We start from the raw sequence: 16,558 nt of genomic DNA, 5'->3' as shown, positions 1-16,558 counted from the left end.
AGGCTGCCCAACCGCTAAGCTAAGCGGGCTAGCGCTACCCGAGGCTGCCCAACCGCTAAGCTAAGCGGGCTAGCGCTACCCGAGGCTGCCCAACCGCGGTTCGGCGGCCGGCAGAAACGGGTCGGAAACACAGTTTTTAAGGTAAAGGCAACCGATCTGCCTGTCGAAGAAGGAAATAGAGCGTAAGCTTGATATCAATGAATCAATGGTGAGACGTTGGAGTCGGCAGCGTGAACTGACTCAATGCGTTTTACTGCGAAGTTACAGGCACTGTTCGGAAAAAGCATACTTTAATTAAAAGTTTTTTAAAAAATCTTTCTGTGTAAATATCTCATGTTACAACGTGGACACCTGCGGCTTATAGTCAGGTGCGGCTTGTATATGTACAAAACTTTTTTCTTTTTAAATTTAGTGGGTGAGGCTTATATTTCGGTGCGCTCAATAGTCCGGAAATTACGGTATTTACACGGCTGTTTGCGTAGAAGTTCTGTGAATATCATTTTAACCCTCGTGTCGTCCTGCGGGTCAGTTTGACCCGTTTTAAAGTTTGAAAATGTGGGGAAAAATATATATTGTCACAGTGGAAACTATGACATCTTCAACATTTTTGGGAAATTTTTGAGCATTTTTTTGGTGGAAAAAAAGAAATGTTAAAAAAAATGTTTCTTAAGAACGTTCAGAAAAAAATCAACCAAGATCCAGCGAAATTCGCTGGATTTTGGTTGATTTTTATGTGAATGTTCTTAAAGAAAATATTAGAACTTTTACTGATATATGTGGAATCACTTTAGATATTTTTTAAAGGATTTTTTAGATTTTTATTCATTTTTAAAAATTATTTACAATTTTTAAAAAAAATTATTTCTCGCCAAATTTGGGGATTTAAAAAAAAAAAAAACTTTTAAGGGAAACTTTTAAGGAATTTTAAAAATCTTTTTTCTTATCTTCGATCAGAATTCACAAATGAGACACCATACACTGTAAGAAATAACACAATACAAGAGTTTTTCTCATTTTTTTAACAGTTTACTGTTTTTTGTTGTTTTTTTGTGCAGATTTCCCCAGATTTGTCAAATTACAAGTATAAAAAAAGTAGTAAATATATTAATTTACATGTTAACTGTAAAAATACAAGCCAAAATTGTAAGTAATGTCCACTTAAAAAATTTAAATTGTATTTAAATCACCAGGAAATATTTTTTTGCACATGCTCTCTGTTGTATTAAAGAAAAATATGTGTAATAAGGATTTTTTAAAAATGTAAGTTTATTTGTTACAATTGCAGATAAAAGCTCGTAAAAATCACAGAAAAAATATATTTATTTAATCATAAACAACAGGGCACAACTGTAAATAATGCCCACATCAAAAATCTGAACTTTAAATTGTTCTTTTACAACTTTTGGCGAGAAAGTCACAATGTTTTTACAGTGATTAAATATTTATAAAATATTATTTTACACACATGTTCTGGTATTTAAAAGAAAAATAATTTATTCTTTTACAACATTAGGTCATATAATTTCTTTTTTTACTGTATCTAAATCAGGCAAAAGCAAAATTATTTTCCAGACACTTGCCAATATTTTAAAGAAAAATTACATTATTCATATTTTGTTAAATCACAGATATTACAGATAATGTTTAATAAAACCAAAATTTTATTTATTTTTTTAAAATAGCAATATATTCATTTACAATGTGTGAAAATCACACAGTTTTTCTGTATTTAAATTGGCAAAAAATATGTACCCATTTTACAATAATTTTCTTTTTGGTTTTTTATTTTATTTTTCCTATTTTGTTAAATGATAAATAAAAACTAGTAAAACATGTTGACTATAAAAAGTAATTAAAAACTTACAAATTGTAAATAATAAATGAATATTAATTTAAAAAATAGACATTATTTACAAATTATAGTTTTTTACAGTTAGCATGTTTTACTACTTGTTATCTATCATTTACTAAAATTTACTAATTTTAGCAATTTTTAATCTATTATTTACTAAAATGGAAAAACAAGATTTTTCTTATTTTGTTATATGAGAGATAAAGACTAGTTAAACAAGCTGACTGTAAATAAAAAGAAGTATAAATTGTAAATAATGTCCACATCAATAATGTGTATTTTTTTTTAATTAATATCAGTTTCTTCTTTCATAATATGAAACAGTAAAATGTCTCAGATTTACTGTATTTAGAGCCACAAAAAAAAATCATATTTTACAGGTATTTTTTGTTATTTTCAGCATTTTTACAGTTTTTGAGTGTTCCAGTAGCAAACCTGCTGCCAGATTTTCACAGTTTTTATTGTGGGATCTTTTTTTTTTTACAGTTTTTTAAGTTTTTTTACTTTGCATATCTATTTTAAGGAACTTAGAAAAAAAAGGGATGTTCTCGTCCCATACAAGCACAACAAGCACTAAAAAAAGCGTAGAATTTATCAATACAAACACCAGAGTCAACATGTGGCCTCAAACCAGATTTGTGATGAACCCAAAACCCAGAAACCTCCTCAGAAACAGCCACAAACTGCTGCCTGCCGTCGGTTAACGTCATCTCACATACAAGGAAGTGTTGATTGAACAATTGAACAAAAAAAACAAGACTTCCCGTTTCACACATTTGCCCTGGTGGGTAATTTTAACAACACAATGTCTCATCAGAATAGCAGCTTTTCCATCACTCTGTGGGAAACGATTGCTTCCCTTTTCTCCACCTGCTAGGAGGACGCTGTAGAGAAGCTCGTAGTCAAAGACTGAGCAGCTTCTTCTGTTGTCTTTTCTTCTGGTGGCCATGTTTCTTTAACCCTCCTGCTGTCTTCATTTACAGGCACCAAAAAATATTGTTTCCTTGTCTGAAAAAAATCCAAAAATTCAGAAAAAAAATTCTCCAAATTTCTGAAAATTTGCAAAACCTTCAGGAAGAAAATTCCAATAATTCCTTAAAAGTTTCCCTTAAAAGTTTTATTTAAAAAATCCCCCAAATTTGGCAAGAAAATTCTTGTAAATATTTTCAAAAAACTAGTAAAAATCTTCCAAAAAAATCCTATAAATATCTAAAGTGATTCCATATATATCAGTAAAACTTGTAATATTTTCTTTTAAGAACATTCACAAAAAAATCAACCAAAATCCAGTGAAATTCGCTGGATTTTAGTTGATTTTTTTCTGAATGTTCTTAAGAAACATTTTTAACATTTTTTTTTCACCAAAAAATGTTCAAAAATTTCCCAAAAATGTTGAAAATGTGGACATCAGAAGTTTAACTGTGAAAATATTATTTTTTCCCCATATTTTTAAACTTTAAAACGGGTCAATTTTGACCTGCAGCACGACACGAGGGTTAACAGCTTTGTTTCTACTGCTGTCATTTCCTTTTATTTTTATCATAATGAGGAAGTAGGTTGAGGTGACCTGCAGCTCTTTCTGTCTTGTTTTTTTTCTTGCTTGCTTTTTTGGCTGCACACAGACGGTTACCCTTTACCCTCTTGTCTTGTGTGCAGGCATTCATGCACAGACACACAAACACAGACACCCACACACATCTCAGCCAGGCAGGCCGTCCCTTCCTGCTGCTATTGTAACAGCGTTCACAGTTCTGCTTTCTGTCTGGGCTGCAACATCTGCTGCTGCTGCTGCTGCTGCTGCTGCTGCTGCTCTGAGACCAGGAGGAGGAGGAGGGTGTGTTTGTGAAAAACCGCTCGATCCCATCACAACTTTAGCAGTTCGGTCTCCGCTCTCTGGACGTATGGCTCCTCTAGTTACAGCGACGTGAACATGATGGACATGTACTCCAGGGTCTGGTCGAGTCATCAGGCCAGGAGGGGCCTGACTCTGCCGGTGGTTCCTCAGGTAGGTCAGCAGCCGGTGGGAGAAAAGCAGCTTTTATTAGACTTTTAACTCGTATGGTATAATGACTGCGATGCTTCCTGTTTTCACACGCACCTCCTCTGCACTTGTTTTCTTTTCCTGTGCTCAGTGAAGTAATAGTGAACCGATAGCATCGTGCCATGTTTAACCTCTTTTGTTTCTTTGCTACAAAGCAGCTTCATGTGTTAAAATCTGAATATTCAGCATGAAAAATGTACTTTTTTTGTGGCGTATCACCTCCAAACGCTGCAGTCATGAGTTTAGGGATGAAGTTGACACTTTTATTTGCTTGCAGTCAGATTTTCAGGCAAGTTTTAACATCAAAACAACCACATCAGAGACAGTTATCACCTTTATACTCATTTAGATCCACTTTATCTGCTTCAAAATACAAGACTGACCTACAGAAAGTGCAAAAACTGAGCATATGATCAATGATAGAAGATTTTTTTTGCATCCTCAACTCAAACAGAAGGGTCAGAATCCACATAACTTGACAATCAGGTTGATTTTTGACACTTTTATTTATTTTTAAGAGTGTTTTATGTACAAAATCTTTAGAACTCCAACTATCAGATCTGAAGTTAATTCTTATTAAATCCTAGAGGGTTATGTCACCATGGAACTCTAATTCAGTGTTTTGCTCAAAGACACTGTGGAGAATTGACTTAAATGAACTTAAAGAGCACTTTTGTGTGTTAAAATCTGAATATTCAGCCTGAAAAATGTACTTTTTATGGGACATATAACCTCCAAACTCTGCAGCCATGAGTTTAGGGATGAAGTTGACACTTTTATTTGCTTGCATCTGCTGTTTTTGAATCAAAACAGCCACATTAGAGAAAGTTATCACCTTTAAACTCTTTTAGATCCTTCACAATACAAGACTGACCTGCATAAAGGGCAATAAATGGAAGAAATATTCATTTAAAAGCAGCAGTACTGTAGTTCAGAGAGGGAAACACCTCCATTCAAACTCATAGCTAGAAAGACAGTAGTATTGTGAGTAAAATGTACTTACAGTTGGAAAAGTGAAAGTATTAGTGTCCTGCTTTTTTGAGGAACTGTGAATAGTTTGTAGAAACCACGCAAGTTGTCAATCAGGTTGACTTTTGACTCTTTTGTTTGTTTGTTTTTTTTAACCCTTTTACATGTTAAATCTTGAAAAATGGTAACTCTGTCTGTCAGATATGAAGTTATCCCTTCATTAAATCCTGTAGGGAAATTAATTCTCTGCATTTAACCCACTTTGAGTGTTGGGAGCCTCTCTGGAGCTCTGAGCCGGTGTTTTGGTCAAGGACACTGTGGAGAATTAGCTTAACCCTCCTGTTGTCTTCATTTACGGGCACCGAAAAATATTATTTCCTCGTCTGAAAAAAATCCAAAAATTCTGCAAAAAATCCCCCAAAGAAAATTCTTGTAAATATTTTCAAAAAATTAGTAAAAATCTTCCAAAAACATCCTAAAATTATCTAAAGTGATGCTGTATATATCAGTAAAACTTCTAATATTTTCTTCAAGAACATTCACAAAAAAAAATCTACCAAAATCCACAAAATTTCGCTGGATTTGGGTTGATTTTTATGTGAATGTTCTGGAGAAACATTTTTAACATTTCTTTTTTCCACCAAAAAATGTTCAGAGATTTCCCAAAAATGTTGAAATGTGGACATCAGAAATTTCACTGTGAAAATATATTTTTTTTTCTCCACATTTTCAAACTTTAAAACGGGTCAAATTTGACCCGCAGGACGACACGAGGGTTAAATGAATGTAAAGTACAGTATTTCTGCGGGGAATGGAGCGAAGAAGCATAAAATAGAAAGGAAAGAAACAAAAAGTGTTTAAGAATGTCACATTTCTTGACGTTCTTGCTCCTATGTGACGTGTTTGTTTGGACAGTTTTCCTTTCATTGCATGCGGTTGAGTTTGAGCAGTTTGTTGCTGTCTCACCGATCGATCACGCAGCTGTTTCATTTCCTCTCTCTCTCTGCGTGTTCATGGCGTGTTGCTGTTAATTAATATGTTTTGGGGTCACTTGTCTGGTTGTCCTCATCGATCGCCTCCTGATTACACCGGAATCAATGGTGAAGCCAAGTTAGCAAAGTGATAGCGTTAGATAGCCGCTGATGCAGAAATGCTCTCCTGGCTCTGCTATAGTCTACATTTTATTCACGTATCTGACTTTTGTCTTCATCTCCAGAGTTTTTTGTAGCATATTTGTATGGTTGGAAGAAGTATTTGGACGTTTTACTTGAGCAAAAGTAGGAATGCCATGCGAGAATCCTGCACATGCACTATTAGTTGTATCCAAAGTTAAACGACTCAGAAATGTTCTTCTTTGATGATAATCAAAGTGGTGATATGAAGTTGTGAGGTTATTATCAAAAATTCTGAAAAGCAGGCTGCTATTGTTGTAGTTTAACTGGATCATTTTGCGGTTTTCCCTGCAAAATGTTCGTATCTCTGCATTTAAAACTGACTCTTAAAACTGTGTTTTCGTAAAATGTGTGAAAATATCTGTCAGTGTGACTCAAAATCTGAAACAAATACAGCAAATTTCTACACTTGAATGATAAAAATTGCAACTTTTTTTTCTTATTAAAGAAAATCAGAGCTATGATATGATATTTATGGGATTATTGTCACAGATTATGAAAAGCTGCCTGCTGCTGTTGTAGTTTGACAAAGTGGAGCAAATGATAACGGTATTATTTTGTGGTCTGTCTTGCAAAACGTCCAATTTCACGAAGACATGTTGTACATCTGCATCTATATTTGACCCTTAAAATCATATTTTTGTAAATTAAGTGAAAGAATCTGTCAGTGAATCTCAAAGCCAGAAGAAAATCCTGCAGATTGCTTCACTAGAATGATACAAAATGCAGCTTTTTAAAAGAAACTGCTGGATTTATGGGGAAAACTGTTTAAAATATCATGATTACATTGTCATATTCTTTTCTTTATGAAATGATATTATAAGATTATTATCTCAGTTTATGGAAAGAAAGATGTTGTTGTTGTAGTTTGACACAGTGGAGCAAATGATAACTGTATTATTACTAACCCTAACCCTAACTTGCAAAACTTTCAATTTCATGAAAATATATTATATCTCTGCATCTATAGTTGAGTCTTAAAACTGTAGTTTTGTAAAATAAATGATGAAATCTGTCAGTGCAGCTTGAAACCTGAAGAAATTCTCCTGATTGCTGCACTACAATGACAAAAATGCAACTTTTTCTAACAAACTACTGGATTTACCCTGAAAACCGGTTAAAATATCATTACCATGTATCAAATTTTTAGTGATTTTTTTGCATTTTAAAGAAAATCAGAGCTATGATATGATATTATAAGATTTTTATCACAGATTATGAAAAGCAGCCTGCGGTTGTTGTAGTTTAACACACACTTATTTTGTGGTTTAAATTACAAAATGTTTAATTTCATGAGGACGTACTGTGTCTCTATGTCTATAATTGACTTATAAGCCAGATTTTTTGTAAAATAAGTGAAAAATCTGCCAGTGTAGCTCAAAAACTAAAGAATCCTGCAGATTGCTGCACTAGAATGATGAAAAATGCAACTTTTTAAAAGAAACTTCTTTATTTACAGTGAAATGGGTCAAAATATCATTACCACATTGTTGTATTTTTTTGCTATTTAAAGAAAATCAGAGCTATGATATGATTTTGTGGGCTTTTTTTTCGCAGAGTATGAAAAGCAGCGTTCGGTTGTTGTAGTTTAACACAGTGGAGCAAATGATAACTGTCTTATCTTGTGGTTTAAATTGCAAAACTTCCAATTTCACAAAGACATACTGTATCTTTATATCTACAATTCACTATTAAATCAATGTTTTTGTAAAATAATTGAAAAAATTTGCTAGCATAGCTCAAAAACTGAAAAATCCTGCAGATTGCTTCACTATAATGATGAAAAAAACAACTTTTTAAAAAAGAAATTGCTGGATTTACGGTGAAAACTGGTTAAAATATTACCACAGTGTTGTATTTTTTGCTTTTTGAAGAAATTCAGAGCTTTCAATCTGTATTTATATATATGTAACTGACTCTTAAAATCATAGATTTTCTTAAAATTAGTGCTAGTGGAGCTCAAAACCTGAAAAATCCTGCAGACTGCTTCACTAGAATCATAAAAAAATGCATCTTTTTCAAAGAAACTACTGGATTTACACTGAAAACTTGTTAAAACATCCTTGCCACGTGTCATATTTTTTGCTTTTTAAAGAAAATATCACTTTTAAGACTCAATTAGATTAAAATAACCTGATAAGAAGTCATGCAGAATGAACAATATATGATTTGAATATGAAAATGAATGTAGTGCAGTTCAAAGTGCAGCATTTGAGTCTCAAATCTCAACAAACACCTTTAATCCTGGTGTCGTCCTGCGGGTCCAAATTGACCCGTTTTAGAGTTTGAAAATTTTGGAAAAAAATAAAAAATTCGCAGTGAAACTTCTGATGTCCACATTTTTGGGAAATCTTTAAACGTTTTTTGGTGGAAAAAAAGAAATGTTAAAAATATTTCTTATGAACATTCACATAAAAATCAAGCAACATCCAGTGAAATTCACTGGATTTTGGTTGATTTGGTTGATTTTTTAAAAGAAAATATTAGAAGTTTTACCAGTATATATGGAATGGATATATATGGAATCACTTTAGATATTTTTAGGATTTTTTTGGAAGATTTTTACTCATTTTTTGAAAATATTTACAAGAATTTTCTTGCCAAACTTGTGGGATTTTTTTTAGATAAAACTTTTAAGGGAAAATTTTAATGAATTATTGGAATTTCTTCCTGAAGGTTTTGCAAATTTTCAGAAATTTAGTGATTTTTTTTTTGCAGAATTTTAAAATTTTTTTCAGACAAGGAAACAGTATTTTTTGGTGCCAGTAAATGAAGACAGCAGGAGGGTTAAAATTGAACTTAAATACAGTACTAGAGCACTTTCCGGCCCTGCCTGCTGCCTTCTATAACATGCTTCTCCTTCGTAGCGTGCTGCATGTTTATTATGGTGATAAACGGATACAAGACAGACTTTAAATTTAGCCCAAGAGTCGAGCGATGAGACAAAAAGGTAGTTAGAGTTGAGTCTGAAACAGAGAAGGAGCCTCTCTCCAGTTATGGCTTATAAGAGGCTTTGCAGGGCGATAACTCTCAGGAGTCACAGGGAGAAGAGCTGCCGTCCCAGCGGAGCCCAGGTGAGAACGCAACAACGGTCAACACAAGTCACACAACAAGTCCCTTTTTTTTTTGTGTAGTTTTATTTCTGGTGCGGTTGTGATACTCTGTTGCTGCAACTGAGTTTGAGCCGGACAGAAGCCGCCTTTCATCACTCACTTTCCAGTTCTTAAGCAAATGAGCTGTGATGAGCCGCCCTGCTTTGCATGTTGTGTTCCTGCCGAGTGGAATCATGTGCGACGCTCTTCATGAAAACACATCTGGAGGATTCAGGAAGCCTCTCTGAAACATGCAGCTTGTTTTTAGAGGTTTTATTCAGTCCAGGCTGCAGGACAGCAAGTTAATGCGTGATGGAAGTAGTGAACCTACTTTTCAGCCCTCTGAAACTTCACCTGTGGTTGGTAGAGTTTTATTTTTAACCCTCCTGTTGTCCTCATTTACAGGCACCAAAAAATATTGTTTCCTTGTCTAAAAAATAATCCAAAAATTTAGCAAAAAAATTACCCAAATTTCTGAAAATTTGCAAAACCTTCAGGAAGAAAATTCCAATAATTCCTTAAAAGTTTCCCTTAAAAGTTTTATTTTAAAAAAATCCCCCAAATTTGGCAAGAAAATTCTATGAAATATTTTTTTAAAAATGAGTAAAAATCTTCCAAAAAAATCCTAAAAATATCTAAAATGATTACATATATATCAGTAGAGCTTCTAATATTTTCTTTAAGAACATTCACAAAAAAATCAACCAAAATCCAGCGAGATTCACTGGATTTTGGTTGATTTTTATGTGAATGTTCTTAAGAAACATTTTTTTTTAGCATTTCTTTTTACCACCAAAAAATGTTCAAAAATTTCCCAAAAATGTTGAAAATGTGGACATCAGAAGTTTCACTGTGAAATTGTACTTTTTTCCCCACATTTTCAAACTTTAAAACGGGTCAATTTTGACCTGCAGGATGACACGAGGGTTAACACAACACTCGACAGAACGTCAGAAAACACAACAGTTACACTCATGATCTGATCTGGAAGGAAGGAGTTAACACAGACGTGAACTTTGGGTTTTGTTTTCACTCTAAACTCTGCTGTGAGGGTGTTTTTGGGTGAGGCTAGAATTAGGTATTGATCAGTGCTGTGCGAGGAACACGTCTGTTGTGTGTGTTTTATTTTGCAGCTTCCTGTGCTCTGTAAGATGCGGAAGACTGACTTATAAAGAGCTGCAGTAAGATCAGTGGGCTGGAGGACGAGTTGAAGCTGCAGAAACACAAACACACACTGCTGCTGCTGCGTTAGCTTTGGATTTACTGGAGCTTCTACAAAAACCTGTACATTAGAAAGTGGTGGTTTAGTATAACATGTAAAAACTGTGAAAAAAACAAAAACATGGCAAATAAATGTAAAATAATTATATTTTACCATCTCACGCTGTAAAACATGGACTAACTGTAAAAACATAGATTTTTATTCTAGACATTATTGACAAGTTTGGCCAATTTCTTAGTTTTATTTTTTTATTTTTACAGTCAACATATACATTTAAGTTTTTTTTTTTTAATGAAATACTGTCCTTAACAAAACAGCACAAATCTGTAAAATAACAGTTAAATATGGCAAATATGAATAAAATAATGATAATTTTTACAGACTTAAATCCAATAAAAAGAAATGTAATGTTCTAGTCAATCTTTGTAAATAAATACTATTAATTATTACTACTGATTACTATTTATAAAAATACAGATTTTTATTGTAGACACTATTTACAGCTTTGGCCAATTTATTTGTTTTATTTTATTTTATTTTATTTTTTCAGTCAACATGTAAATTAATGGGTTTTTTTTGCTAGTTTTATTATTTATTTATTTATTTTTTACGACATATCATCTTTAACAAAACCCGCTATTTGACAAACCTGTAAAATAGCAATTAAACAAATTATTTACCATTTTCAGTGCTCATGACAAATATGTGTAAAATATTGATAATTTTTACTGACTTGAATACAGTAAAAAAAATTAAATTTTAAATTCAAGCTTTGTAAATTAATAAATTATTACTATTTATTAAAATGCAAATTTTTATTGTAGATGTTATTTACAGCTTTGGCCAATTTTTTTTTAATTTTATTTTTACAGTCAACATATAAATTAGTGTTTTTGTGGGGGTGATTTTACTAAATATTATCTTTAACAAAACAGGACAAACCTGTAAAATAGCAGTTAAAAATATGATTTACCGTTTTCAGTGCTTTATGGCAAATATGTGTAAAAATGATAATTTTTACGGACTTAAATACAGTAAAAAGAAATAAAATGTTATAGTCAAGCTTTGTAAATAAATACTATTAATTATTACAGTTAATTACTATTTATAAAAATACAGATTTTTATTCTAGACATTATTGACAGCTTTGGCCCATTTCTTTGTATTATTATTTTTTTACAGTCAACATGTAAATTGATGTTTTTTTTAACTAAGTATAATTATTATAAATAATGATAATTTTTACTGATTTAAATACAGTAAAAAGAAATATAGTGTTATAGTCCAGGTTTGTAAACTAATAAATTCATATTTATAAAAACACAGAGTTTTAAAGTAGACATAATTTACATCTTTGGTCATCAAGTAAATTCATGCTTCCATGATTTTACGAGAGATAATTTTTTAATAAATCTATAAATAATAATAACAACAATAATAATAATAGTAATTTGAATACATTTTCTTTTGACAAATGGCAAACGCAATGATATTTTTGCTGATTTAAGTACAATAAAACACTGTAATTTCCAGTCAAACACTGCAGAAGAATAAAGTAGCATTTATAAAAATACAGATTATTTGATGTAGACTTTTTTTTTGTTGTTTTTTAACACGTAAATTTATACCTTTTTTTCGTTGATTTTGCTATTTTTTTGTTCATGTTTAAGCCCCAATTTTTTTTCCCTAATAATGGCAAATGTGATTCATAAAGTAAAAAAACATGGCATTTTTACAGGCAAGATGAGCTGGTATTTATGTTACATATTTTAGACTTAACATGTAAATTAATAGCATTTATGTGTGATTTCACTTATTTTCTGTAATTTTGCAAAAGAAGGAAAATATGTAAAACAGCAGTAAATTGTTCAAAAAATTACAGATAAAAACTGTTAAACTCTTCATTGTTTTTACAACGTACATGTGCGTCTTTTGTGTTTCTCCACAGGTGGAGAATGCAAACCTGCGGTCAGCCGTGTACGTGAACGTCGCTCAGCTTCGCCAGAGCATCTCCGAGTCTCCCCCCTCGGCTCCCTCGTCCTACTCCCCCTCCTACCTCGACCCGGAGGGCTGGGAGGTGCACGTGGACCAGGACAGCGGTCAGGAGTTCTACTACCACCCCGCCACCGGCCAGACCACCTGGGACAGCCCCTTCCTGGACTCCCCCTCGGACCCGGAGCCTCCCCCAGCAGAGGAGCCCTTCACCCCCTCGCCTCCCCAGTCTCCGGCCCTCTCTCGGTCCACCGCCTCCCCCCCAGCCAGGGGCTCCGACTGGGAGCAGCTGGTGGATGAGACCAGCGGACGGCCGTACTTCTACAACCCGATGTCTGGGGAGACGTCCTGGGAGCCTCCCGAGCCGCTGAGCCCGTATCCCCCCCTGATGGAGCCCATGAGCGTGCACAGGTTTCATGAGGACGGGCGGGTAAGGCTGCTCCACTTAGCCGGTTTTAGCCTCACCCAGGGGGAAGCTGTAAATACAGGCTGCTTTTAATGGAATTAAATCTCCTGCACCTACATAGCAGACAGGACTCATTTTCATTAGAGCTCACAGCACCAGAGTAGCGTCCCTAAATGTAAAAGAACAGGAGCTTCTGCCCTCATTTTTTCTGTAGCATCCTAAAGTGTTTCAGGGGAAAGAATCCAACTACAAATCCACGTCCTGACACATTTTCTTATTGTGTTGTACTTTTATATTCTGAGTGGCTTTTCTTCACGACACCAGCAGCTAATGACCCAGTTTGTTCCCCTTGAACGACTTTCCCGAGCCGCAGAAACGGCGTTAATGGGCCACGAAAGAAGAATACTTTGAGGCCGCGGAAGTGTTGGGACTCATTTTTGAAAGTCAGAGAAAAGTAATGGAGCTTAATATCAGGGTCACAGCGGGGAATTATTCAGCTGACTTTATTAAGGGGGATAATTTGGCCTTTTTTGTCTTTGCCGAAGGCCATAAAGTCCAAATACAAACGCAGTTTAAAGTGTTTAACCCTCGTGTCGTCTTGCAGGTCAAAATTGACCCGTTTTAAAGTTTGAAAACGTGGAGAAAATATTTTCACAGTGAAACTTCTGATGTCCACATTTTCAACATTTTTCGGAAATCTTTGAACATTTTTTGGTGGAAAAAAAAGAAATGTTTCATAAGGACGGGAGGAAAAATATTAGAAGCTTTACTGATATATATATATATATATGTAATCACCTTAGATATTTTTAGGATTTTTTGAAAGATTTTTGCTCATTTTTTAAAAATATTTACAAGAATTTTCTTGCCATTTTTTTTTAAAATGAAACTTTTAAGGGAAATTTTTAAGGAATTATTGGAATTTTCTTCCTGAAGGTTTTGCAAATTTTCAGAAATTTGGGGAATTTTTTTGCAGAATTTTTGGATTTTTTTCGGACAAGGAAACAATATTTTTTGGTGCCCATAAATGAAGATAGCAGGAGGGTTAAACTGTGAGAAGAGACCGTCTCACATATTCACTCCTGTTAAAACCACAAATTAATGCTCACACTTCGTCAAGTCGCTGTTATTCACATTTCAAACTACAGACACTGAGCTTTCCAATAGAGACTGATGTTACAGATTTACCTACAATTCTAAATATTATTTATTATGTAAATTTTAAATTGTAAATATATATATGTATCTATATGTGTCATTTTTTTGTTTATTTTATTTAATTTTATTTAAGTTTCACAGCTTTCCAAAACTGATAATTCCACTTAACGTATTTGTAAAAACAAACTAGGGAAGTTAGATTTTACTGGATTTACTAGATTTTTTTACCCATAAATAATGGCTAGAATTGGAATTTATGTGTAATTTAATAATAAGGGCATGATTTTTTATCTTATTCCGAGCCACAAATCTCCACTTCAGTCACACTTACACATATCAAACTTTAAGTTTCTGTCCCAATCTATATTCTGAAGGTTTTTCCAAAATGGCTTAACCATATATCATCCACAGCCTCATTATTATCTTATATGTATGTAATTTTTTGTTTATTTTATTTATTTTTTGCTTTTTTTTTTTCTATATTTGGCCTTACGGGGTAAAATGTTTTAACTTTCTCTGTTTTCCATCCGTCAGCCTCCTCTGCCTGAGGAAGATTACCCGTCAGAGGATTACCCAGCAGCTGATCCACCGGAGGCCTATGAGGAGCTCCAGGCCACCGGACCTCCGACGCTCCCTAAAGAGTTCACCCTGAGTCATGTGACCCGGACCATCATCCCCCGGGCCAACCTGGACCGCAGCACGCCGGCGGGTTGGAACCTGACGGTGGAACCCGGAGGAACCTGGGTGTTCACCAGCGAGAACTCCCCAGATCAGGTACAGAAAACGTCCCAAATACAGTCAAATTCCAGATAAATAATGAGATTACAGCTCGACACAGACAGAGACGTTAAGAGACACATTCCAGCACTGATACCGGCACGTTTGGTTGCAGAAAGTATTTTAGGTTTCCCTCAGAGGTCGTCTGTGGTTGTTTTAATGTCAGTCTAATAGAATTAAAACACAAGAGGCTCCGTTCTTCCCTCTCATTATCCATAGAGCCAAGACAGGAATAGAACGAGGCAGGAAGTGTCACCTCCACACAGATGTCCAGTCATTTTACCTATAAAAAACAAATATCACCATGAAACTTTCTCTGCTGATTACTTACACCAAGACAACTATACTTTTTATGCAAATTTTCTGAAGTATTATGTTTAAATATGCAAATAATGCATTAACTCATTGAGGTATTATCAGTCTATTAATCAGAAAATGCTGTTAACAATCAGAAAGAATCAATTTTCGCCATGTTTTACGGAAAGAATCAGAATCATTGCTTACGTTGCAGTTGTTCCCATTCAAAGTCTAGGAAATATAAACAGATATATGTATTAAAAAAATATAGATTAGCATAAGTAGTCCTGAAATATAAACATTAGTATAAACAGTGTGAGCATAAATTTAAAATGTGCATTTTAAAGTGTACAGTGTAATAAACAGCACATTAATGATATATATATAATAGATAAGAATGAGGCTATGGATGATATATGGTTAAGCCACTTTGTAAAAACCTTCAGAATATAGATTGAAATAAAAATTAAATGTTTTATATATGTAAGTGTGACTGAAGTGGAGATTTGTGGCCTGGAACAAGAGAAAATAAAATCATTTTAAGAAGACAAAGCGTTTTTAAATTACATGTAAATTCCAAATCCAGTCATTATTCATGGGTAAAAACATCTAGTATTTGGTATCACCATAAAACTAGCCTAGTTGTTTACTTAAATTATTACTAAAATCGTGTTCAGTGAGTCTGATTGTGGAAACACCTAGAGTCTTGGTTTTTATGCTGAATAAAGGGAAAAGAGTTTCAGACTAAAGGTGACTTTTCTATTAAAGGAACCTTGAAGCACGATGACTTTGTGCATCAGCGTTGACCTTTCACATGTTTATCAAGCTTGAAATGTCCTGTTGTTAACTTTCTGTCTTTTATAGAAGATCAGAAAATGTCTTTTCATCGTCTTCCTGCATTGTCTCTTGTACTTGTTGCATAGGCTGTTTGTTTTGCACAGGAAGTACCTTCAGAATGTCATCGTTTTACTGTCCTCCACTGCATTATGATGACAATGAAGCTCCAAATTCTAATTTCAAATACACCAAAACAGCAGTGACTGGACAGAACCTTTTGACATGTTACTCTAAATGGGGAATTCTTTTTACATTGTTGACGACAGTGTTAAAGGGGAGGAAACTGCTTCTTTATGAGGCTGTTTGTTGTCCACTAAATTTAACCAATTAAAAACTAAAGTGAATTTAACCAGTTAGCACCAAGATCCACATAGAAGTTTATCCGGGTCGCTTAGATGAACCGACTCAAGCGTAGATACTTACTCTCCCCAAAAATGACCCTGAAACAGGTTCTATAGCGCAGTGTTGATGGATTACTGCTCTAAAGTCGACTAACTGCTTGATCTAAAGCAGGCTGATGCCTTTACAGCAGAGATATCAAACTCTTTTAGTTCAGGTTCCACATTTAGTCCAATTTGATCTCCAGTGACCAGTAAAATCACAGCATAATAACCTATAAATAACCACAACTCCATTTTTTTTTGTTTTAGTGCAAAAAAGTACATTCTGACAATGTTCACATTTAAAGAATTATCTTTTTACAAAACATTATGAAGAAAGTGAAATTTGTTTTGAAAAATAAA

At 33.9% G+C, this 16,558-nt stretch overlaps 1 protein-coding gene across 3 annotated transcripts in view; it reads left to right on the top strand.

Annotated features, from left to right (window-relative positions):
• arhgap27 (Rho GTPase activating protein 27) overlaps window positions 1-16,558 on the top strand; it is a 50,890-nt gene that overhangs the window by 16,188 nt on the left and 18,144 nt on the right. For 2 of the 3 annotated variants that reach the window (XM_055004749.1, XM_055004748.1), the window contains exons 2-3: window positions 12,297-12,770; window positions 14,439-14,678. In XM_055004749.1, coding sequence (XP_054860724.1) covers window positions 12,297-12,770; window positions 14,439-14,678 — 714 coding nt within the window. Of the gene's footprint in view, window positions 1-3,602; window positions 3,858-12,296; window positions 12,771-14,438; window positions 14,679-16,558 lie in introns of those variants that run through there. The other variant, XM_055004750.1, reaches the window with a different exon arrangement.

The sequence above is a fragment of the Amphiprion ocellaris genome, chromosome 18 (assembly GCF_022539595.1).
Source record: "Amphiprion ocellaris isolate individual 3 ecotype Okinawa chromosome 18, ASM2253959v1, whole genome shotgun sequence".
NCBI classification, from domain to species: domain Eukaryota; kingdom Metazoa; phylum Chordata; class Actinopteri; family Pomacentridae; genus Amphiprion; species Amphiprion ocellaris.
Note: the sequence above shows the minus strand (reverse complement) of the source record. Positions and strands in the feature narration are given on the sequence as shown.